The sequence below is a fragment of the Acinonyx jubatus genome, chromosome C2 (genome assembly GCF_027475565.1).
Source record: "Acinonyx jubatus isolate Ajub_Pintada_27869175 chromosome C2, VMU_Ajub_asm_v1.0, whole genome shotgun sequence".
Classification (NCBI taxonomy): Eukaryota; Metazoa; Chordata; class Mammalia; order Carnivora; family Felidae; genus Acinonyx; species Acinonyx jubatus.
Window position 1 is genome coordinate 6,048,555 of NC_069384.1, and position 24,578 is coordinate 6,073,132.

A 24,578-nucleotide genomic window follows, 5' to 3' on the forward strand; every position below is an offset into this window, starting at 1 on the left:
GACGGGCTCTTGCCTGGGATGTTCTCGTTCTGCCGTGAGCGGAGGGCCGAGACGCTCACAGGGACTCGGGGTCCAGCTGGACCCACCGCAGAGAATTAAGGATCTGGGAGCACGCTGCTTCGCCCCAGTGACAGCACTAAAAGCACAAGGATTAGGAGCGGAGGCGGAGGGGACTCTACAAAGGGGCTGAAGGGCGTCAGCAGCAGGCGTCTCTCCGGGACGGAGGGGCCGACCCAGTCGTTGGCTGCACCTGAGTTCCGATGGTGCTGGATTTTTCATCACTGCCCCAACGTTCACTGGCGGGGAGCCTGGGGACGAGGCCCTGTGCCTCCGCACGCTGCTGTTTCCTGTGTGTCAGAGGGGGACGCAGTGTGGACGCACTGTGGAGACGGCCCCTGCAAATGGGAAGACGTGGGCGTGCATCACATGCTTAGTGCAACAGCATAGGTACTCAGGAGATGGCATCTGTTATTGCTTGGGCACCAAGCGGTTTCTCTCAGGCTCACGTGCTGGTTCAGACGTGGAGGAGATCACCCTCCCCTGCCTGTCCCCCCTCCTCGCTCCCCCCCTACCCCCACGTCGATCCTCAGCAGTGCCACCCAAGATCTTCCAAAGCTATCTGACGTGTGTCCACGGGTGCCCCCAGGCTCTCCTCATTCAGCTGGGCACTCTTCCCCCAGAGAATTTTCCAGAGCCTGCCAATAGCTCAGCATGTGGTGAGGCTTGACGAAATGGCAGGCCACGATCTTCTTAAAACGACACGTGGAAAAGCGTAACCCGTTTGGGAAGAAGGTCTGCTCGGAGTGAAGTTCCTCCAGCCTGATTTGCAGTTTGGCGAGGCAGAGCCCCACGAAGACGTCTTCCAGCTTAATGAACGGGACGCTCTCCGAGACGTTGTACACCTGACCCGCGACATCGCTGGAGAACACGTAGCCAGTGCCCGAGCAGAAGGGCGGGTACTTGTCCCACGGGTATTCGTACTTACTGACAAACCACTTGTTGTGCTTGTCCCTAATGGGAAACTCGTTCAGTTTTAAGAAGCCGGTGAAAAACCGGGTGGTTCTGTTTTTCTTCAGAAGCAGCTCGGTCAGGTAGTAGACGTTGACGAACATGTCGGAGTCCGTTTTCATCACAAAAGCCGCCTGAGGACAGAAGCGGTGAATCCACTCTATGCCCATCATGGTCTTCAGGGTCAAGTTGAAGTAGGCGTCCATGAAGTCCTTCTGGATAATGTCACGATGCTGCTGGCTCTCCTGTGCCACCAGTCTCGACAGGTCCTTGTTGGCCGTGGCTCCCAGGAGGAAGAACGTTTTTATTTGCTTGCCACTCACGTTCTTTTCTTTCCCCCACGTGTTCCGGATGACCGTGCGAGCAAACAACTGTTCGTGGGAGGAGGTCACCAGCAGGACAAGGAAAGGGGGGTCCTGCCTGCAGTTGATATCTGGGAGCTGAAGGAAGCTCCCTCTTTCTTTCTTGAAAACAAACGGCTCGCCTTTAAAAGGAGTCAGACTGGACATGCTAAAATACAAACAGAGGGCTCCCAGGACCACCAGCGAGACATATACCAGTCGCATCTTCACAAAAGCCATCTGGAAGGAGCAAAGTGGAGTCGTTAGACCTCAAAAGGAGGACAGCGTGCTTAGCTCTGCCCCGGGAGGCTTAGCGGGGGGAAGACAGAGACGCTGGGGTCTCGTTGCACAGGTGGAGAGCCGTGCGTCGGCAGTGAGCATGGATGCCCGACAGGGTCGTCCACTCCAGAGCGTGAGGCCGGAGCACAGCGCTCCGGGCCAGCCGGCCCTTCGCCCATGGGGCTCTCAGACTCCCCCTCTAACACACAGGATCAGATCTCCCACTGGGTCCTTCTAGCTCTGCCCGTCCCGGACTCCATAACGAAATCCAGCCAGAGAACCTACGAGACTGGAAACCACGTGTTCTAGGTCTCAACGTACGAACCATCTGCATTCTTCTCTGACGGAGTCAAACACCATCCTACCACGCCCAGAAAGAAGCAAGACCAATGTTGTGATCTGTACAACTTCGCTCCCCCCGCCTTACCCGGGAGGCTACCTTCCAAGACCCCCAGCAGGTGCCTGACACCGAGCACAGTGCCGAACCCTCGTTCCTATAACTTGCTAATTTTTAAATTAGGCACAGTAAGAGATTAACGGCAATAATGAACAATCCAATAGAGCAGTTTTAATCATACACTGTAATAAAAGTTATGTGAATGTGGTCTCTCTCTCAATATCTAACTGTGCTGTCCTCACCCTCCTTGGGATGATGGGAGGTGACAAAATGCCTGTGTGATGTGATGAGGTGAGCGAGGCAGGCGGGTGACGTTGTGCTAGGCTGCTGCTGACCTTCTGATGAGAGGTCAGAATGGGGACCATCGGCTTGGGGACCACGGTTGACCATGGATGACTGACACCTCGCAACACAAAACCTCAGAGAAGGCGGGGGGGATACGTACCTTGGTTCTGTCCCTGCTAGAGGTGCTGGTTTTACTTTTTTAGGTGACTTCTTTCAATGTCCTGATTCTTTCGTCTTGTGCCCACTCATCTCTGTCATTGTCAGCAAATCCAGGACCACCCGTGTTAATGTTGTAACATTAAGAAAGGAAATCACTCACTTTCTCCTGGCTCCGATGGACCCTCTGGCTTGAAAGCTAAGCCACGGGGTAGATTCCGGGAGGCAACTTGCCAAAGAGCTGTCAGTGAGTGCCAAGGGGCAGTGTCAGGTTCCGGACTCACTTCGTTTGTCCAAAATGCGGATTCTCATTCTCGAGAGTCACTATGAGGAAAAGACAAAAAGAATAGCGCCATTCAAATCAGTCATTCCTCGCCAGCAGCCCCTCCCCATTACATCGGCCGTGCCAGAGAGAACCACATTACCACCTACCCGGGTGACCTTGAGAAGCATTTGGGCCCCCCCTCCCACTCCAGCCTCACTTTTCTTATCTGCAAAGTGGGTGCGATCAAGACAAACTCTGCCGCCTGGTTCACCTGTCGACAACAATAACAGCATGCAAAAACCCAAGAAGCCTGCTGGGCCTGATGCACTAGGACAGCACCGGGAGCTCAGTAAGGGGACGCGGTGGACTCACAAGTGAGTTTGGGTCCAATTCCTCATGCTGAAAACTGACCTCCTACGTAAGAGTCTGTGGCTGAGGCTTACAGAATTTAACACAGGGAAGAAATCCATCTATTCTCAACTCAGTGCTCCTGTCTGCAAAATGTCCTTCTGCAGGGAGCAAGACAAAAAAAGCACCTGAGTGGAATGATGAAAGGATCAGGGCGCCTGGGTGGCTCGGTCGGTTGAGCATCTGACTTCAGCTCAGGTCATGATCTCGCGGTTCGTGAGTTGAGCCCCATGTCGGGCTCTGTGCTGACAGCTCAGAGCCTGGAGCCTGCTTCAAATTCCGTGTCTCCCTCTTTCTCTTCCCCTTCCCCTTCCCCTGCTTGTACTCTGTCTCTCTCTCAAAAATAAATAAACATTAAAATTTTTTTTAAAAAAGAAAGAAAAGGAAAGAACCCTGAATCCAACCTTCCACCGGAGGGCACCCAGCATCAATAAGGAACAGAGCCTGGAACACCACGTTTCAAGCAAAGGAAATACATATCCCCCAGGTTCTGCCCCTCACAGTCTGGCTGAGAGGAGGGAACCCTTAGCATAAAGCAGCTCCACAGACAGAGCCAAGAACAAACAACTGCTCTGCTGTGGAAGCCCCACCTTCAAAACCCACTGGGACCAGTCCGCGTGGCCCAGCTGTCCAGTCAGTAACGGAACAGCAGTTTATTTAGCAGATTCTGGGTCCCCGGCTCTGCTCTTTCAACCTATGAGCACTACAGACACGGACACAGAGCCTGGGAACTGGAGTAGATCAGTATTGTGCATGAATTATAGATCAAGGCAAGCCAGAAGGCGGCAGGTCCCTCCCTCCCTCCCCCGCCTCCTGCCCTCCACGGGCTCCTCTGTAGGTATCACTACAGCTCCAGGCTGGGGCAGCTGTGTTCCTCCTGGGTCGGCGTGCCCAGAGGGCCAGGGGTGTGCCCTCCTAATACTGTACAGGGCTGTGCACAGGTTAGACCCTGGGCACGTCAAATTACAAGGGAATAAGCAAGTAACAGCACATCAAGGGCCTTTAGGGCAGGGAAAGGCTGTCTGCAGGGAGCCCAGGAGTCAGCATCTTAACGGACAGTCATGTGGAGGGTCCCTTCCCAGGCCAGGTGGGTAAAACTCCTGACCTAAGGCTACAGGGCCTGAAGACAAACGGAATGGAAATCCATCTCCAGGGGCAGGAAAACATCTGCAAAATCAAGTTTAATGGACTGGGCTGGGGCGGGAGTGGGGGCGCAGGGGGGGGCAGGCAGGAGAGGACCTCCTCGATCTAAAAGGAAAGGGGTGATGAATGGAACTTCAAGAGATACCATTAAAAAAAAGATCCCATCAAGAGAGTTCAAAAGCAAGCCACAGAATGGGAGAACATATCTGCCATACATTGATGTGACAAAGGACTATTATCTAGACTCTGTCAAGAACTGCTATGAATCAACAAGGATACCACAAAAACAAACAAAAAAAACCCCACAATTAAAAAAAAAAATGAATTGCGAACAGGTATTTCACAAAAGAAGATATCCAAATGGCCAAAACCCAAGGAAGTACATCATTAGTCATTAGGGAAATGCAAATGAAACCACAAGTACCACAGCCACCCGTGAGGATGACTAAAAGGAAATGGGCGTGTAAATTAATACAAACACTTCGGAAAGCCGTAATTGTCTGGCAGCATCTACGGCAGGGAAAGCTGGACGACATGACCCAGCAAACAACTCCTGAGCTCAGACACAACAGAAATGGGGCATGGCCAAGAACGCACGGAACACGTTGCTGCCCGTTGGTGCCAAAACCTGTGATATCCATCTGGGTCCAAACAGGAGAGAGAAGCCACACAGTAATCCAAAGGGAAACTTTAACATAAAGAATTGTTCCTATAACAAGGGATGTGAGTGACGAGAGATTAGCAAGAAGCAGAGATCTCTGGGGCGCCTGGGTGGCTCAGCCGGTTGGAGCATCCGACTTTGGCTCAGGTCATGATCTCCGGTTTGTGAGTTTGAGTCCCACATCGGTCTCTGTGCTGACAGCTCAGAGCCTGGAGCCTGCTTCGGATTCTGTCTCCCTCTCTCCCTGCCCCTCCCCAACTCTCTCTCTCTCTCTCTCAAAAAATAAACATTAAAAATTTTTTAATTAAAAAAATTTAAAAAAAGAAGTAAAGAGATCTCTAAAAACACAGGAACAGCAGATATAAGGAGCAGAACTGCCCGTAGCAGAGGAGAAACCCTGAGGACAGTCCCCCAACCCGGCCCCGAGATGCAGACCTCCATGACAAGGGCACAGCCTAGCCCACTGACAGCACAGAAGTCACTGTGGGCCCAGAGTCATTTTCACCAAGTAGTCAAAAAAAGAATGAACATGGAGACAGGACACAATACATTGATAAAGGCACAAACGTAAATTAAAAATTTCTTTGGACAGCAGAATGGGCCAATCAAATGTGACACGGCCATTAAAAAATACAAACTTCTGATATACCCACTACGTATTAATCTGATAGACATTATGCTGAATGAAAAGAGCCAGACGTGAAAGTTATGTTCTGAATGATTCCACTGATAAGAAGCTCAAAACCAGGCAAAATATATCGGTGATGATAGAAGCCAGAATAGTCGTTACCTTTGATGGAGGGATTATTAACCAGGAGAGGGCATGAGGACCCTTCTGGAAAGCTGGTTTTATTCTTGATCTGGGTAGTGGTTTACATGGGTGTAGACATATGCAGAATTTCACTGAGCCATACAGGTTAAGACGTGTGTACTTTGCTGTATGTAAGTTGTACCACCATTATTTTTTAATAATTTTAATTAAAAATAAATCTCTGAAAAGGGGAGATCTTCTATAACATAGCCCGAATTCATTTGGCCACAAATCTGATTCCCCCCCCCCCCCCCCCCACCACAGGATGTTTCACGGACCAGTGTATCACAGGACAAACCTGTTTTGTGCCCAGGTCTTAATTTATAAAGAGGAATGAATGACAACCCGGACAAGTCAATGTCATTGACAGAAAATGTTAATGTTACAGTCTTCTTAGAAACAAAAGACATGGCTTGTCATTCTGGGCCACAGGAAGGTCACAGGTTTTGGTCAGGAAGCAGAAGCAACAGACAGGTTTGAGCCTTTTGTGGTAAAGGCAATACACACAGCAGGGTGAACAGCTTAGGACTGGCTAGTTTGAATAATTCTGGGAGCCAGCTCTGGGGATGGCCCCTAGATACCCAGCACCTGGCCGTGGGATGATCAAGGCAGAGGAATCTTATCTCCTGGGGCACAGGGGCCAGGGAGCAGAGGACCTGTGACTCTGGACAGGTTAGTTTGCATATTCAAGATCTGGTCCTGGCTGGGTCCTACCTTATCCCTAAGAATTGACTCAACCTTGGGGGAGGGGGGGGGCAGTCCCTCCCCATCCAGAAAGCATTTTTGTTATTGTTGTTTTTAAGATGTCAAAACGTAGTAGCTTACAGAAAATTAAAAATAGAATTAATAGGACCCCAGGAAAAGGAAGCCTGGGGCTTCCTTTTTCTGGGAGCTCTCAAGTGTTGACGGCTGCTTTAACCTACCAGTTGCCCAGACAAGGAAGACAGGCTCCTTGATCAAAGTGTGCGGTTTCTACAACATTCTACAATATTTCATTCGTTGCCAGGCCAGGACCATCTCCACTTCCCATTAAAAGTCAGCTTAAGATGCCAGACAGCAGATTTTAAAAATCCCTCTTTGTTCATTTCAGGCAGCCTGCTAGGATGGAAGCATCGAGGAATTTGGAAACAGAAGATCTTGTTCACGTCTGGCTCCATCAACAGGGCGCCGTAATTTGGCCCAGGACACTTCAAGGCTGCTGATCTGCGTCTTTGTCTCCAACTGGGATCGTGACGTCTGCCTCACAGGGTGGCTGGAAAGCTCTGACTTCATGGCAGTAATTATTTGCGTCCTGGGTCTTATCCCAGTGTGCCCTCTGAGAGTATCGACTCATAACTCGACTCCTCTTCAAGCTCCACCTGGCCAGCAGTATTCGGCCCAGCGTGCTTCCGGTCACAGACAAGCAGGGGCGCCCTGTTCACGGGGTGACCCAAAGCCAAAGGAGAGCGGACAGAGCGGTCTAGAAGGCCCTCAGAGAGCCTCGCTCCTGGCTGGCTGCTTCCAAACATATAGGATTACAAAGGAAATCAACGACGTTGGAACAAGTGCACCAAAATAGTTTTTAAAGCACACCAGGGCAATGTGTGCACTTCTTTATTGCAGCATCTGACAATTTCTGGCTCCAGGTCTGATAACTGCCTCAATTTTGAAGGCAGCAGGAGCCGTGCCCATGTTTGGAAACGTTTACAACTACTATCACGGGATGTGAAATCACGGGTGATTTCTTTGAGAGACAGAGTCACGGCTCTGCTGTGTGGGTCAGTGTCTGCTACGGGCTGATTTGTGTCCCCCTTGAAATTGGGGTGTTGGGAGTCCTGCCCCCCCGCCAGTACCTCAGAACGTGACCTCATTTGGGGACAGGGTCTTTACCAAATCGCCATAAGGTCATCAGGGTGGGCCATCATCTAGTTATACCTCATGTCCTTATGAAGAGGGGGTATTTGGGGGCGCCTGGTGGGTCAATCGGTTAGGCATCCGACTTTGGCTCAGGTCATGATCTCGCGATCTGTGAGTTGGAGCCCCATGTCGGACTCTGTGCGGGCAGCTCAGAGCCCGGAGCCTGCTTCGGATTCTGTGCCTCCCTCTCTCTCGGCCTCTCCCCACTCACACTCGGTCTCTCTTTCTCAAAAAATGAGTAAACATTAAAAAAAATTTTTTTATTGGGGCGCCTGAGTGGCTCAGTCGGTTAAGCGTCCGACTTCGGCTCAGGTCATGATCTCGCGGTCCGTGAGTTCGAGCCCCATGTCGGACTCTGTGCTGACAGCTCAGAGCCCGGAGCCTGCTTCGGATTCTGTGTCTCCCTCTCTCTCTGACCCTCCCCCACTCATACTCTGTCTCTGTCTCAGACATAAATAAACATTATAAATTTTTTTTAATTTTTTTTATTTTAGAGAAGGGGGTATTTGGAAACAGACACACACGGGGATAACACCACGTGAGGATGTAGGCAGAGACGGCGTGATGCATCTACAGGCCAAGGAAGGCCAAGATGGCCAGCAACTACCGGAAGCCAGGAGAAGGGCCCAGAGGAGAGTCCCCCTCACAGCCCCTGAAGGAACCATCCCCTGCCCACACCTTCATCTCAGACTTCCAACCTCCAGAGCTATGAGACGACACCTTTCCGTTGTTTTAAGCCACCCGCCTGGTGTCCGTAGTTACAGCAGCCCCAGGAAGCTAATACGGGGCCCACGTTTGTAACGGAAGAAAGCACGAAATCACAGTTAGAGGCTCATGAAAATAAGAACAGAGGGTTTTTTCCCACAGTAGGTGTCGGACCCCAGGTCTGGTGCACAGGGTCCCACACAGCCCGTGGTGGACAGGCTCGCACACCTGAGCCGAGGACGGTCACGCCTCAGAACTACCCAGGTGGCACCTGGGGGGGCGGGCGGCACCATGGAGCTGGAGGCACTGGGGGGACAGCCCCCACACTGCCACTCACTCTTGAGAAGGTGTGTGTGTCCCTCCCTGCTTCTCTCCGCTCCGGCTGGCTGGCTGGCTCACAGCCGAACTGGGGCCTGGCAGTCAGGCTGGGGTCAAGCAGAGGGCGGCGTCTGTGAGCTGCACCCGTTTACCACTTTGGGGGATAAAATGTACTTGTTTTGTTTTTGTTTTAAGAGAGAGAGAAAGAGCACAAGCAGGATAGGGTCAGAGGGAGAGACAGAGAGAGAATCCCAAGCAGGCTTCATGCTCAGTAGAGTCCAACATAGGGCTCGACTCCACAACCCTGGGGATCATGACCTGAGCCAAAATCAAGAGTCAGATGCTCAACCGACCGAGACACCCAGGTGTCCCTAAAATGTACTCTTTAATTATATTTTTAAAAAATTTTTTTAATGTTTTTTTTTGAGAGACAGAGAGAGAGCGTGAGCGGGAGAAGGGCAGAGAGAGAGGGAGACACAGAATCTGAAGCAGGCTCAGGCTCCAAGCTGTCAGCACAGAGCCTGAAGGGTAGCTCGAACTCACGAACCGTGAGATTATAATCTGAGCCGAAGTCAGATGTTTAACCGACTGAGCCACCCAGGGGCCCCTTTTTAATTGTATTTTAAAAATTTTTAATGTCAATTTATTTTTGAGAGAAAGGGACACAGAACATGAGCAGAGGCGGGGCAGAGACAGAGGGAGACACAGAATCCGAAGCAGGCCCCAGGCTCCGAGCTGTCGGCACAGAGCCCGACATGGGGCTCAAACTCACAAACCTCAAGATCATGACCTGAGCAGAAGTCAGACGCTTAACTGACTGAGCCACCCAGGCGCCCCTTAATTGTATTTTTAAAATGGTTACACTGGCTGACAATTTAAAATTATTTTCCTGATTAACAAAATAAACTTGAGCTCTGTTTCAACCCCTCTCCGGTTTACAAACTGTTTTACCTTCTATCCTGGCTCCTGTGAGACTCAGAAGCCCTCAGGAGGCGGCCAGTGGATGCGGCCTTCCCCACCAGCCGCCCCGACCGTTGTGCAGCCCGTGGCCGAGTCATGCGCGGGCGTTTAGAGGGGCCTCCTCCTTAGTGGAAGGACATTCAAGTGTCCCAACCCAGGGGAGGGACGTCTTGGCCTTTCACATCATCTCATGAGCCCATCCAAGAGCTGTGAACAGAAACCCCTTCATCATCCGTCTTTCCTGCCGCTGGTGGCTGAGGGATGCTGTGTCAGTGAAATGTCCCCACAGGTCTGGCCTCAGGGGCATCCTGTGCCCGTCTTTCCAGGCTGACCAATGAGGACAGGAACGTATCCTGTCAGAAGAGCCCTCGGCGTGGCCCGTGGCTGTCACAGGCAGTGAGCACTTGCCCTCATCCCAGGCCCTCCTGAGAGGCCCCCCTGTGCCAGGCCGGGGTCCGGGTGCCAGGAGCTCCACGATGAAGACAGACCTGGGAGGGGCTCACGGCCCACAGCGTGCGCAGGACAACAGCTACTGCTGAACACAGCGAGGAGGACCGTGTGCCGGACGAACACTCTCCGACCAGGCTCCCATCGGCTCCTCAAATTCCTTTCCCAAAGAGGCCTTGACCTTCAGACTTCTGCCCAATTTTAGCTAGAATCCTGCTAGGTTGGTTTGGCCAGACCCCCGAGCTCTGATGTTTCTTTCCTCTTAAGAACCTCTCATCTGCGGGGCGCCTGGGTGGCTCAGGCAGTCAAGCGTCCGACTTCAGCTCAGGTCATGATCTCGCGGTTCATGGGTTTGAGCCCCAAGTTGGGCTCTGTGCTGACAGCTCAGAGCCTGGAGCCTGTTTCAGGTTCTGTGTCTTCCTCTCTCTCTCTGCCCCTCCCCTGCTGCGCTCTCTCTCAAAAATAAATAAACATTAAAAAATTAAAAAATAAAAGAAGTTGTCATCCACTGACTGCCCCCGCCCCCCACCACCGCCCTGCTCCTTGGCTACACATCCCACTTGTCTGTGCCATATTCGGAGTTGAACCCACCTCTATCCTGGGGTCTCCCCCCACGGTGATAGTTCCTGCCGCTTTATCCGCTGACCAGCTCCGGTTTTTCTTGGAGAGCGTAGAGGAAAGAGAGGTCTGCCGGGATGGGGGTGGGAGGGGATGCTCCAGGGAGGCCGAGGGGCAGAGGCAGGGAATCCGGAAGGGCCTGGTGGGTTCCAGAAACAGGGCAAGTTGTACCAAAGGAAAATCTGGGTGTCAGGCTAGAGACCAGGCAGGGCAGGCTCAGGACCTTGCATTTTCTGAGGACCCCAGGGAGCCCACAGTCCTTCCCGAGGCTTCCCACCCTGATGAGTCTGGGGTCCGATGGGGCCTCTCTCTCCTACTCATAAGACAACAGAGAAGCCTCCCACTAACTTTGCACATGGCCGCTCCAATCAAACCAAGGAGGCATCTGAGGAGATACAGTGCGGGATTCATGCCAATGATCAGTTGTCTCCGAGTCGATGAATTTAGAGCTTTGAGAAGGCATTTTCAGGAATGACATTTTAGGCAACAAAATACCGCAGACTGGGAGGTACTTTGAGCAACAGACCTTTATCTCTCGCAGCTCCGGAGGCAGGAAGTCAGAGATCAGCCCGCCAGCATGGTTGGGTTCTGGGGACAGTCCTCCTCGTGGCTTGCAACAGCCGATTTCTCACTGTGTCCCCACGTGGAGGGGGGGGAGAGAGAAGGAGAGAGGGAGAGACAGAGAGGGAGGGGAAGGAAGGTGCACAGGGGCTCCCTTGGGTTCTTGGGTCTCTTCTTTACAAGGACACTAATCCCACCACCACACAAGCCCCACACGCATGACCTCATCGGAACTTCATTAGCTCCCAAAGCCCCCCCACCCCCGCAAATGCCACCACATACATGAATTTGAGGGGCAGGGAGCACAGTTCCATCCAGAGCAAGGATCGTCCTCCAGCATTTACTGAGCACCTACTACGTGAAAGGCTGTGTCACCGCGAGCAGTCCCGGGGTCTCCTGAGACTCCTTGCATCTTCCTCAATTACATGAACTTACTACCCAGAGGAAAATGTCACCTTTCCACGCTATCCGCTGTGCTTCCCACTGGGAAGGGCCATTTCCAGACGCTCTAGACTCATTCCCTCCTGAACATGGACAAGATGATCATACCTGGCCTGGTGACACGAACCCAGACACGGAGAGAGACGTGAACGTGCTCGGGGGGTCTAGAGGCACCCCTGCTGCCCCCTTGCTCTGCACTCTACTCCCTGCTGAAGCTTTCTCTATTAAAAAAAAAACATGTTTCACTAGCAGCTCTCAAGCCTTCAGAAACCAAAATCACAGCTCAAGGTTTTTAAAACCTGATTCCTGGGGCACCTGGGTGTCTCAGTCGGTTAAGCATCCAACTTCGGCTCAGGTCATGATCTTGCGGTCTGTGAGTTCAAGCCCTGCGTCGGGCTCTGTGCTGACCGCTCAGAGCCTGGAGCCTGTTTCAGATTCTGTGTCTCCCTCTCTCTGACCCTCCCCCGTTCATGCTCTGTCTCTCTCTGTCTCAAAAATAAATAAACGTTAAAAAACAAAACAAAACAAAAAAACCTGATTCCTTTAAACCTCTGAAGCGTTCTTTCCCGAACAGTCCAAATAACACTGAGCAGTTGTACGGGACAGTTGCATCCACAGCGTCAAAGGGAGCGACGGCAACAAATAGTGTCTGTCCATAGATTCAGGAAGGGCCAATCTACAGTGGGCTTCTTAAAGCATAAGCTCTGGGGGCGCCTGGGTGGCTCGGTTGGTTATGCGTCTAACTCCAGCCCAGGTCATGGCCTCTCCATTCCCGAGTTCGGGCCCCGCATCGGGTTCTGTGCTGACAGCTCAGAGCCTGAAGCCTGTTTTGGATTCTGTGTCTCCTTCTCTCTCTGCCCCTCCCCAGTTCACGCTCTGTCTCTCTCTTTCTCTCTCAAAAATAAACATTTATAAATAAATAAATAAATAAATAAATAAATAAATAAATAAATAAATAATAAGTTTTGGTGGAGCCTGGGTGGCTCAGTTGGTTAAGAATCCAACACTTCCTATCAACTCAGGTCATGATCTCATGGTTTGTGGGTTCAAGTCCTGCATCAGGCTCCTTGCTGCCAGTGTAGAGCCTACTTGGAATTCTCTCTCTCTCTGTCTCTCCCTCTCTCTCTGCCCCCCGCCCTGCTTGCTCTCCCTCTTTATCTCAAATAAATAAGCATTTAAAAAAATTAAAAAATAAGCTATGGATTATTTCAGTAAGCTAAGATTTGGGGGCCCTTCTTCTGACCAAACGCCAAACAAAACCAACTGGTAAAATGCAGAAAGGATACAGCACCACATCATGAATGGGTCTGCTGATTATTCTACACAGTCAACTATGTGACAAAAACCTGGAAAAATTGGAAAAGCTCTTCGATTGCCTGGGTCTGGTGAAATACAGGCAGGAAAGTACTGTTTAACCCCACGTAAACAGTACTGAAAACAAATACAAGAGATTTCTCGGGGGCGGAGGGGCATCTTATCCCTGATTAGTCCACAGTCCTGTGGCCCAAAGGGTAGAGCCACAGAATCTAGGCTGCCTGGATGGCCTCAACGTGAATTCTAGAGTGATAGGAATTGAGCATACAAACCACAGAACAGGGAAGAGAAGGAAGAATAGTAATTAAAACCAGTGAATGTGATCATTCTGCAATTTGGCCTGCCCAGATTTTAATTTAAAAAAAAAGAAAAGTTCATTTATTTATTCCGAGAGAGAAAGAGAGAGAGAACAAGTGGGGAGGGGCAGAGAGGGAGGGAGAGAGAAAATCCCAAGCAGGCTCCATGCTGTCAGCACAGAGCCCGACTCGGGGCTCAATCCCACGACCGTGAGATCACAACCTGAGCGGAGATCAAGAGTCAGAAGCTCCACCGACTGAGCCACCCAGGCGTCCCGGGCCCAGATTTCACTTTACATGAGGTGCCCTGAACAAGAGGCAGAGGACAAAACAGGCAGCATTCAGGTTGGCCCGTGCTGCCTGCGAGGTGTCTTTGTGGCTTGAAATTTCATTTCTGGACGAGCAGGTTCAGCCAACCTTTACGATGACGACTCAGGGCTCCTCATCAGTTAGCCCCTGCCCCGCACCATCTGTTCCGTTAACATCGGCACCTCTGCCCTCAGGCCACTCCTGTTCCCCTTCAGTCCCACAAACAGACCTGTTCTTTCCCTTCCGTGCAGACGTCCCTCCCTGGGTGCGTTCTGGGCCTCCACCTGCACCCCCACACGCTTCCGCTCAGCCAACTTAGCTCACCCCTCACCCGCCACCCCCAACTCCGCAGCAAAGCGCTGCCTTCATTTACTGCTCATGGCACCCACCGTCTGGTATTTTGTCAATTTCATTAATGGATCGTACTGTATTATTTCCTTTTTTTATAGGAGTTTCATTTTCAAAACTTTTTTTCATGTTTATTTATTGGGGGGGGGGGGCGGGGGAGGGGCAGAGAGAGAGAAGAGAAAGAGAATCCCAAGCAGGCTCCACACTGCCTGATACGGGGCTTGAACCCACAAACTGTGAGATCATGACCTCAGCCAAAACCAAGAGTCAGACGTTTGACCAACTGAGCCCCCCGGGCGCCCCATACTTTCTTATTTTTTTCTGCAAACCTTGGACTGGCTTTCCCGCTGCTTGGTAACTCCTGCTGCTTCGTCCAGCAGAGCAAGGACCACTTTCCTTCGGTATTTTTCACTGTGGTAGCAGCTGCCAACGCACCATATTTGCCACATAGAAGCCCAAAGGAAAGCTCTGTATGAGCCAATGAGAAGATGCCCACGTCTCCAAAAGCCAAAACTTGCTTCTTTGCAACGTGGATACACTTCCTTACTTGAAAACCCTTGCTTTGTATGGCATCTCCCTGGGATGAATTTTTTTCGGAAAATTTTCCGCTGCCTTAGGTATTTTTGCATTGTGTACATTTCATAAGACCTCAATTATTCCCAGAAGAAACAGAACCTGGCGTACCTCAATGGAAGAAACAGCCAAACCGAGAGTTTCACCCCCTACTGCTCACCCTGAGGGGGCTGGCGGGTTACCAGAGGCAGCGTGCGGAGTGTTATGAGGGTGTTCAGACAGAACATCAAATGCTTTCGTATGGAAGGGAACAAAAAGCCATGCAGACAAGGAAGGCAGGAATTAACTCCACACATTAATTCCAGTGTTTGCCTATTGGTCCCAGGAGGTAGGCATATGGTTAAGAGAATGGAAGAGAAATTTCCTTGAGAAAATAGTGCATGTACATGGTAATCAACCACGGCTGTGCACACACAAAGGTCAAAAGCATTCATCATTTGTCCACACGGCGGAAGGGACCCTTTGAGAGGAGCTAATCCTCTGCCGAACAGCCTCCTGGCCCGAACCCCAAACACCTCTCTCTCCAGGGCCCGTCAAGAGCACCCTCAACGTGCTACTTTCCTCTGATGATGGAAAAACTCTCTCTTCACAGATCTGGTCACTCATGGCTACCTCTCAACCCTGACAGAAGAAGACCACAAAAGTCTACAAACGAGCAAAAAAGCTGAAATCCAAGTGCCAGCAGGCAGGCCCATCCTGAGGCTTCCACTGCTGATTGCAATGATGACCATGTATCTCCTGCTAGAATTAAAGCCCTTCGGACAGTGGGCTCTCGATGTCACTGCGGGAGGTGTGGCAGGTGATTTCGACCTCAAGGTGACGAGCTACGGTCTTAGGCCTGTGGGTTTTTTTCCTACAGGATGATCACTTAACTTCCCTCAGCTTCTCTTACTTGCTGATTGTTCAGGAAGGATCGCACTGAGAACACGTGACTGACTAGGAAACGAAATTTGTGTTTCTAACAGAAATAAGGCAACACATCATGACATCTGCTCGCTGGGCTCAAGATCACTTGGCTTGGCCTGAAGCCGGTGCCTCTGCCCAGGTTCTGGACAAAACTTCGAGGCCGTGACGCCTGGACAAGAAACTCACTGATCGGGGAGGCTGAAGGGCCCCTTTTCATGATTCAAACACTGACCTACCCAGTTGCCAAGACACCTCCCTCAACCTTGCAGGCCTGTTCAACCTGCAGGTTCATTTACAAACATGAGCCATAAAGAATAAACCAATGGACACTTGAGAATTAGCAAATGTTAGAAAGACTGGGCAAACATCTTTGCAGTCTTCTTAAGAAAGCAAATTTCTACCCGACACCCTGGAAACAAATTTTACAACTGCCATTTGTATACGAATATTGTTCTGGTCACAAATACTCTTACCTAGATCACAGTGCAAGCCTTGTAGAGACACCTCGGTCGCAGGGAAAGTGAACGTCGTTATCCCTAATAAACAAGTTCAGTAGTTTAAACTGAACTTTTCCCTCACTACTGAACTTGAGAAAACCTTACCATAGTGGTGACAAGTAATGTTGAGTCACACCTACTTTTTAGGAGTCCCTTATTGCCGGGGACCAAGTGCAAGACGGCCAGTCAAGGCAAAGCCTCACGGCCCTCAGGTAGTACATGGAGCCATCTGTCTATCTCCGCTTCCCCCTCTAGGTGCATCATGGCACCCATTGCCCTACTCCCTAAAGTACTCAGCCTTCTAACAAAAGAGTCCAATAGTCACTTTCCATCGGGAATCTTCGGATCAGGAATGATGCGATATGTACCTGCTTTGCTTCACTCCCCAGAGCCCCAGGAACCTCAAGGCCTAACACAGTGGTAGGAAGTGTGCAAATATTTACTGAACAAATGATCTGAAGTGAACATCCGGGCAGAGTCTACGACCATCGCTAAGCTCCAATGCTCTGCTCTCATTCCTTCCTCTCAAGGGGCATTCACACTCACACCTCAATCCCTGTCCACACTCCGGGACCCAGGCTTCAGGCCCGGGGGGGAACTGTGAATTTCTTCCTCATCAGTTCCAATGACAATAGATAATAACGAACAACGCAAATGTGTTGACTTTTCACTTAGGATGACAATCACTGCCTGTGTGAATTTCTGCTGTAGGTCTGACTGCAAAACAAATATTCGCTCCAAAAAAGTGTTTAAGAGACCTTATCCCAACCACCTGACACCTTCTGGGAGCTCACCACTGCCTTGTCCACCAATTAGTTAATTAATCTTCGACCACAGCAACCTACGTCCACGCCCACTGCTCATCCGAAAACACCCTGCCAAAGGTGAGCCACAGCCTGTTTGGGGTCAGGAAAGAATTCACAGGGGGATGCGCAGAGCCTAGCCCTGGTCCCCGGTCTATCGAGAACACTGCCCATTACCAGCTTGCTCCTTGCACAGAGTTCGGGTGGTAGATGAGGACAGAGTTGAGAAATGCTGGAAAAGGCAGAGTGACTAGGGGAGCAGAGTAGGGTCGATAGGAAGATGAGAGACACCAGGGCAGGAGAAAGGGTGGCGGGGGTTAGCATACAGAGGGAGTAACAAGAATTGAAAACTTTGCTGGGCATTATGGATGGACTCATCTTCGGTGTTCTTCCAAAGATTTCAGGAAAGGTTCAAGTTGCCGTTCCGGATACCAAACTGGTGACACACACATACATATCAGAAGAGACTTTGAAAACATCATGTCAAGACTGAGCCACAGGCCACACTGCTTTTCTCGGCTTTATCTTCCATGACCTACTTGTGATGTCAGGGGTTTCTGTCCAAGCTCTTCTCCTTGTCACCGCCACACTCCTCGGCTTCGGTGGGGTGCCCACCTGGTCCGATCTCCCTGATCCTTCTCTCTGACTCTCCTTGATTGGCTCTTCTTCCTCATCCTGCCCCTAAAATCCAGGTGTGCCCCCGATGCCCTCTTCTATTTGACACAATTATCCGCTCCCATGGCTATACACAAAACAATCCCCAAATGCATACTGTCCTTCCACGCTTTTTGCCTGACTCCAAATCCAAGTGTCACTGGACATCCCACCGATAATCTCAAGCTCCACTCTTTCTCTCAGACCGAAGGGCCTTGGAATCCACTCAGTGCCACAAGCACCAGACCCGTGGTCATTCCCACCATTTTATCTCACAAACTCTAGACTTAGCCACCTACGCTCTAGCCTCCATGCTGTCAGTCAGAAGAACATTCCCGAAACTACAAGTCCAATAGCATTGCTCTAACACTTAAGACTTTGCAGTGGCCACCCACCACAGTGCACCCTATCCTCCTGCCACAAGATGGCTTCAAAGTCCGTGAATGCGCCATTTTGTCTCGTGCAGTGTACCTAGTGAGCTTCTTTGAATCCTTTCGCATCCGGCTCAAGCTTTGCCCCCACAGTGGTCTCTTCCCCAGTGAGGAGGCTTGACCAGTTCCCTTCTTGGCACAATTCTTCGTACCTACCTTTACCATGACTCCGCCAATCACAGCTATTTGTTTATACGCCTCTCCTACTTTACTGTAAGTGGTTTGGTACAGGAAATGTTTTACTCATATTTATTTAAATCTCAATGCCTCATATCACACTTTGCACATAATAGAGGCTCCTTAAACATTTAATGGGTGTGTAAATAAATATTTACTGTTATGGGCCAGGATTGTGTCTCTTCACCCCCAAATTCATATGCTGAAGTCGTTCGAAACCCCCAGGATCTCAGAAGGTGACCTTGTTTGGAAATGTAATAAGATCTGGTCATGCAGAGTAGTGTGGACCCCTAATCCAATATGACTGAAGCCCCTATAAAGAGGAAATGTGACACGGGGCACCTGGGTGGCTCAGTTGGTTAAGCGTCTAACTCTTGATTTTGGCTCAAGTCATGATCTCATGGTTTGTGGCTTCAAGCCCCGTGTCGGGCTCTGCACTGACAGCAAGGTTGGGATTCTCTCTCTCCCTGTCTCTCTGCCCCTCCCTGTCTCATACTCTCTCTCTCAAAATAAATGAATAAACTTAAAAAAAAAAAAAAAGAGGAGGGGCGTCTGGGTGGCTCAGTCAGTTGAGCATCCGGCTTCGGTTCAGGTCATGATCTTGCAGTTCGTGGGTTTGAACCCCACCTCGGGCTCTGTGCTGACAGCTCAGAGCCTGGAGCCTGCTTCTGATTCTGTGTCTCCCTCTCTCTCTGCTCCCCCCCTCCTCAAAAATAAATAAACATTAAAAAAAAACTTTTTTAATTTAGAAAAGAGGAAATGCAGACCCAGACACACATACACAGAACACCACGTAAGGTGAGGGCAGAGACCGGGGTGATGCAGCCCCGGGCGAGGGAACGTCAAGGACGGCCATCAAACCGCCAGAAGCTGGGGGAGAGGCCTGGAGCACATTCTCCCTCGTGGCCCTTGGAACCAACCCTCCTCGCCTTGATCTGGGACTTCGGGCCTCCAAAGGGTGGCAGCCAACTTCTCTCGGGGAAGCCCCTCGGTCTGTGGTGCCTTGTTCCGGCGGCCCTAGACGCTTCCGCGTTTACTGAGGAATAAATGATAACATGACTCAGAGCAGCCACCACCTGCGAGCACAGTGGTGTGAGACAGAATTCCGCCCACGGCCCACGCGCTCTGTCAGCGAGGGCTTCCTCCTCTCTCTGGGAAGACTTTGAAAGGGAAAGTGGTTTTTTCCACATAACTGTTCCCCACTAGATTTTTCTTTCTGTTAGGAGAAAACTCAACAGGGAGGGACAGTTCTCCAAGACAAAGGGTTACACTGAAGACTGGAGAACAGCGGGGGGCGGGGGGGGGGGGAGGCGATTCCCATTCAGCTGTGTCCTGCCTTTCCTGTATTTCTGCGTCTTCCCTCCCTGGACGGCCTTCCCTCCTCGGGCCACCTCTAGGCACTCACAGCTTTTCCGTGCACCGACGGAAACCACATTCCCTGAGATGGAAAAAGAAAATGCTAACAGGTGACCATCATCTCTCGTCAAATGCCAGTCACCCCCTCGTGTGTCACTTGAAAACCCAGCACGGACGCCAGGGATCAGTGGGAGAAGCCAGAAATGTGTGAGGAGGACATTTCACTGGCTAAGTCACCCATGCCCAAGTGGTCCTGACTGAGTCACTGCCATACGCGTGTCAGGGAGCATGGCCAAGATTGTCACTGCCATACGCGTGTCAGGGAGCGTGGCCAAGATTGTCACTGCTATACGCGTGTCAGGGAGTGTGGCCAAGATTGGGAGTGTGGTCCAAGATTCACAGAACCAAGACCCAGATGCCCAGGAAATCCCTGCTCCGACACCTGGCTTTCTTGTGGGATCTGGGATCTGCTTCCAGGCTCACTCACATTCCCTCCCCTCCAAATCTAGCTGAACGTACACAGCTTTCGCTAAAGATAACTCTGGCAGGAAAACCACAGATTTTAATGTAAAATGAATCACAGTGAAAATATGACATTTTTTTTAAAGTTCATTAAAATCGTTAAACATTGGTGGGCTTGTTAGAGAGCCGTCCTGTTCCACTTTTAACAACACCTCCTCATTTTGTCACTCTATCTGGCTCTGAGTGCTGGTTGTTATACAACAGGCGGGACCACTTTCCTATGAAAACCCAAACTGGCAATGTGCCCCCAAGAATTTTATTGAGAATATATATTCTATTTTAATAACAAAAAGAAACACAACGTATCAGTTGGAGAAACAAGAACTCAAATTTAGACTAAAATAAGTGAGGTATAAGCACCGTTTTCAAATCCTGCTCGTGTTCATTTTAAACCAGTATTTCCATTGTTACAACCACATATACTCCTGATAGCAATGGAACTGTATACAGACTTAAGAGGAAAACAATAAGCCATCATCCTGACCATAAAGCAATAAAGGAATTAAGTTTGATCAAGATCATCCCAAATCCCAAGAAATAAAGAAAATTGACTAAGAAGTCAAAGGAGAAATTAAATGTGTAAAAACAGATTACTTATAAAACAAAACAAATGAGACCACCACAGAGCATTCCTAAGGATGTGTTCAAAGTTGCTTTCAGAGGCAAATGCATAGCCTTGAGTATTTTCATTATACAAGAAAAGAGAGGAGCCTGGGTGGCTCAGTCAGTTGAGCATACAACTCTTGATTTCAGTTCAGGTCATGATCTCTCAGTTTGTGGGATGGAGCCCCACATAAGGCTCTGTGCTGACAGCATGTAGCCTGCTTGGGATTCTCTCTCACCTCTCTCTCTCTCTCTGCCCCTGCCTTGCTCACACCCTCTCGTGTGCTCTCTTTCTCTCTCAATAAATAAATAAACAAGCAAAAAATAAACAAACTTTTTTTAAAAAGAAAAGAAAGAAATTTTTAAAAACTAAGCTCTCTCAACTAATTTAGAAAACAAACAAAAAATTACAGAAAAGAGCAGGAATAAGAAAACCAAAAAGCAGGACTGGACTAATTCAAACATTAAAACAAAATATTACTGGGGCACCAAGATGGTTCAGTCAGTCAAGCATCCAACTTCGGCTCAGGTTATGATCTCACAGCTCCAGAGTTCAAGCCCCAAGTCGGGCTCTGTGCTGACAGCTCAGAGCCTGAAGCCTGCTTCTGATTCTGTCTCCGTCTCTCTCTGCCGCTCCTCAACTCTCTCTCTCTCTCTCTCTCTCTCTCAAATATAAATAAACATTAAAGAAAAAAAAATTTTTTAATAATGCAATTCATAGAAATTGGTGAAAAGGCTAAATTCTCCCAGACTTGAAGAGTCGCCGACATGGCTGTGGATGAGCCGGTGAGGGGGCGGCTGGTGTGCAGTGATCTGACAAGAGTCAAGTGTCCTCCAGAACATACATCCCTATAGCACAATTCTGAGGTCTGTGTTACAAGAAGCCTCCCGCTAAAATGTAGAGAACCGACCTCATTAGATCTGCCCGCACAGGGTGGGACACTGAAATGGCAAGAGTGACACAATGTCTGGGATTAGAACAAAGAACAGAATATAGGAAACACGAGTCAGAAGATGGAAATTGGGAACGGAGAGGGATCAAGTGGATACACAGGAGGAAAATCACGTTAATGTGCCAACAGTGGCTGACACAGACACGTCCTGCACACGGGCAACCATGCCAAGTGCTTCTCATGTGATTGCTTGCAAATCCTTCCCACACATGTTCACGGTGGGCGCCAAAGTTCTTTTTGGGAGAACCCCGAGAGTGAAGTCACCAGCCCGGGTCCTGGCATGAGTTAAAGGACAGAGTCAGCATCGACAGCCAAGCTAAGGTGCCCCGGGGCCTACAGTCCTGCACCCACTGCTTACTCCCCGACTTGGTGTCACAGAGAAGTATCCCAGGGACCAAGGAAGCCCAAAGAAGGGAGGGCCATCATCAGTGCCAATCCCATAGAGGGCTGCGGGGAGCTAGAAGCTCTTAGACTTCCACAACGCTGCTTCTGTGGAGTAACCGTGGCCAAAATCAAACAGCGGATGACACAATCCTTTAGGAAGAAAAGGAAGGTGATGGGGAAGTGGACTTAAACAAAACAGCCCAGCCAAGGAAACAACAGCTAAAAAGACAAGGGTCCAAAACATAGGCCGTAGAAAGGGGTGGGAAGGAATGGAGCCTCGCAGTTCAGCCAGAGACTAGGACAAGTAGGACAGTGATAAATGATGGCTGATGGCAGAAAAGAAATTAATGCTGCCAACATCCTCCCCAGAAGTAAAGTTGATGCCGGTAAGAGAGTCTTACCTGTTAACAAGTAGGGGACTCATCGACAACGACAAGAACACTGATTTCCAAAATGGGCAACAGACGTGAGTAGACAGTTTTCCGAAGGAGAAATTCAGACGGACAACAGACTGATGAAAAGATGCTCAACACCACTCATCATCAGGGAAATGCAAATCAAAACCACCATGAGATGCCACTTCATACCCGCGAGGGGGGCTCTTATAAAAATAAATTTTAAAAAATTAACAAGTGCTGACAGCTCAGAGCCTGGAGGCTGCTTCGGATTCTGTGTCTCCCTCTTGCTCTCTGCCCCTCCCCCCCTCAAAAAATTAACAAGTGTTGGCAAGCGTGTGGAGAAATTGGAGCCCACCTTTGCGCAAGGCTGGCAGGAATGTAAAATGGTGCCGCATTCTACGATACAGAGCATGGCAATTCCTCAAAGAAGGAAACAGAATTACAATATGACCCAGTAACTCCGCTTCTGAGGATCTACCCAAAAAGCCACCCACACGTCCATTGACAGATGACTGGATAAACAAAACATGGTTTATACACACCGTGAAATAGTGTTCAGGCTTAAGAAGGAAGGACATTCTGAGGGCACCTGGGTAGCTCAGTCGGTTCAGCATCCGACCTCAGCCCAGGTCATGATCTCCTGGCTCACGAGTTCGAGCTTCGGGCGTCATGCTCTGTGCTGACAGCTCGGAGCCTGGAGCCTGCTTCAGATCCTGTGTCTCCCTCTCTCTCTGCCCCTCCCCGGCTTGTGCTCTCTCTCTCTCTCTCAAAAATAAATAAAAACATTAAAAAATGTTTTTAAAAAGGAAAAACATTCTGACACCTGCCACAACAGGGATGGATCTCGCAGACATAATGCCGAGTGAAATCAACTAGTCATAAAAGACCAGATACCGTCTGACTCCATTTATGAGGTTCCCTAGAGCAGTCAGATGAAAAGTCCGCCAGTAGTACAGTGGTCGCCAGGGGCTGGGGGCTGTGGGGAGAAGTGACTGATAATGGGCACAGGGTTTCCTTTAGGGTGATGCAAGTGTTCTGCAACTAGACAGCAGGGGTGGGAGCACAACGTCGTGAATGTACTGAATTTCATGGAATTGTGGCTAATGTGGCCAACATAATTTACGTATCTTTTACCACAATGATAAAAAAATTGGAAGTTCACTAAATTGTAAGCTTTGTGGATAAAACTTATATCGATACTGCACACTAGTAACAGTGTTAATAAAACAAGAAAAGGGAAGAAAAAATCAAGGGTTGAAGGGAAGCCGAGATCAGAGCTAGAAGGGATGTAGAGGCTTTTCTATCGCTATAGGACAGGTTTTCCCAAACTGTGCCCACCACACACCCAGAGGACCTGCCATGTGTCTGGGGGGAATGCATCGGGGTGGCAGGCAGGTAGACTGCAAGTTGGGGAACCACTGGATTAAACAGAATTAGACGAGCTTCTTCACTGCAAGACTTTGGGGAAACTTTACAAAGTTAACGTTCAGAGTATATCTCAAAAAAGAAAATTCCTAGGCAGGGCTGCCCAAACTTTTTGGCCCTAGACCAGTTTGTGAGGAACACATCCCATGGACTAATGAAGAAAGAAAGCAGACACAGAAAAAGACTGACGAGTGGGGTTGGAGCTGGGTCAACAGCACAGGTGAGGTGGGCCAGCAGGTGAGAGCCATGGGATCTACGAATCTGAGTCACCAAGAAACCACATGAAACCACATGAAAAATGCCTTCCTAACCTCATCATGCGGCTTCTCTAACCATTTAAACCTCCCACACAGTGCCTGGCATGATCAACTTTCATTAGCCTGGAAAAGCTACTCCACGTTTCATCTAATGGAATAACTTATGCAAACCACTTTCCATGCGGCGGGCCACAGGATGCTGCAGATGACTCAAGACAGACCTTCAACAAGACAAGTGTTAATAGACTGTGTTACAAGTCAGCAAAACAGGAAACTGGAACAAGTGCCTGTCAGTCAATATTAGACACAGCGCTACCACCTAAGTCCCAAATGGGAAGCATAAGTCTGTCAGAGAGCCCGGGTGGCTCAGTCAGTTAAGTGTCCGACTCTTGATTTCGGCTCAGATCACGATCTCACGGTCTGTGAGATCGAGCCCCCACTCGGGCTCTTTGCTGACAGTGTGGAGCCTGCGTGGGATTCTCTCTCTCTCTGCCCCTCCCCAATTCACACACTCACACACATCTCTCTCTCAAAAATAAATAAACATTTTTTTAAAAAAAGAAAGCATAAATCTATCAAAGGATAACAGAAACAGCTCCTTTATGTTGCATGTAGTTTAGTTATCTTTCATACAAATTATTTTCTCTCATGGGACAGTCAGCTGGTAAACTA

General features: G+C 49.7%; 1 protein-coding gene across 3 annotated transcripts in view; it reads right to left on the reverse strand.

Annotated features, from left to right (window-relative positions):
- Positions 1-584: 584 nt before the first annotated feature.
- B3GALT5 (beta-1,3-galactosyltransferase 5) overlaps positions 585-24,578 on the reverse strand; it is a 36,648-nt gene continuing 12,654 nt past the window's right edge. Inside the window, exons 3-6 of one of the 3 annotated variants that reach the window (XM_027041580.2) lie at positions 11,225-11,329; positions 10,672-10,837; positions 2,630-2,790; positions 585-1,589 (exon numbers count right to left, since the gene is read on the reverse strand). In XM_027041580.2, coding sequence (XP_026897381.1) covers positions 654-1,589 — 936 coding nt within the window. In that variant the 5' untranslated portion in view covers positions 2,630-2,790; positions 10,672-10,837; positions 11,225-11,329 and the 3' untranslated portion in view covers positions 585-653. Of the gene's footprint in view, positions 1,590-2,470; positions 2,791-10,671; positions 10,838-11,224; positions 11,330-24,578 lie in introns of all 3 variants that reach the window. The other 2 variants (XM_027041581.2, XM_027041582.2) reach the window with 2 other exon arrangements.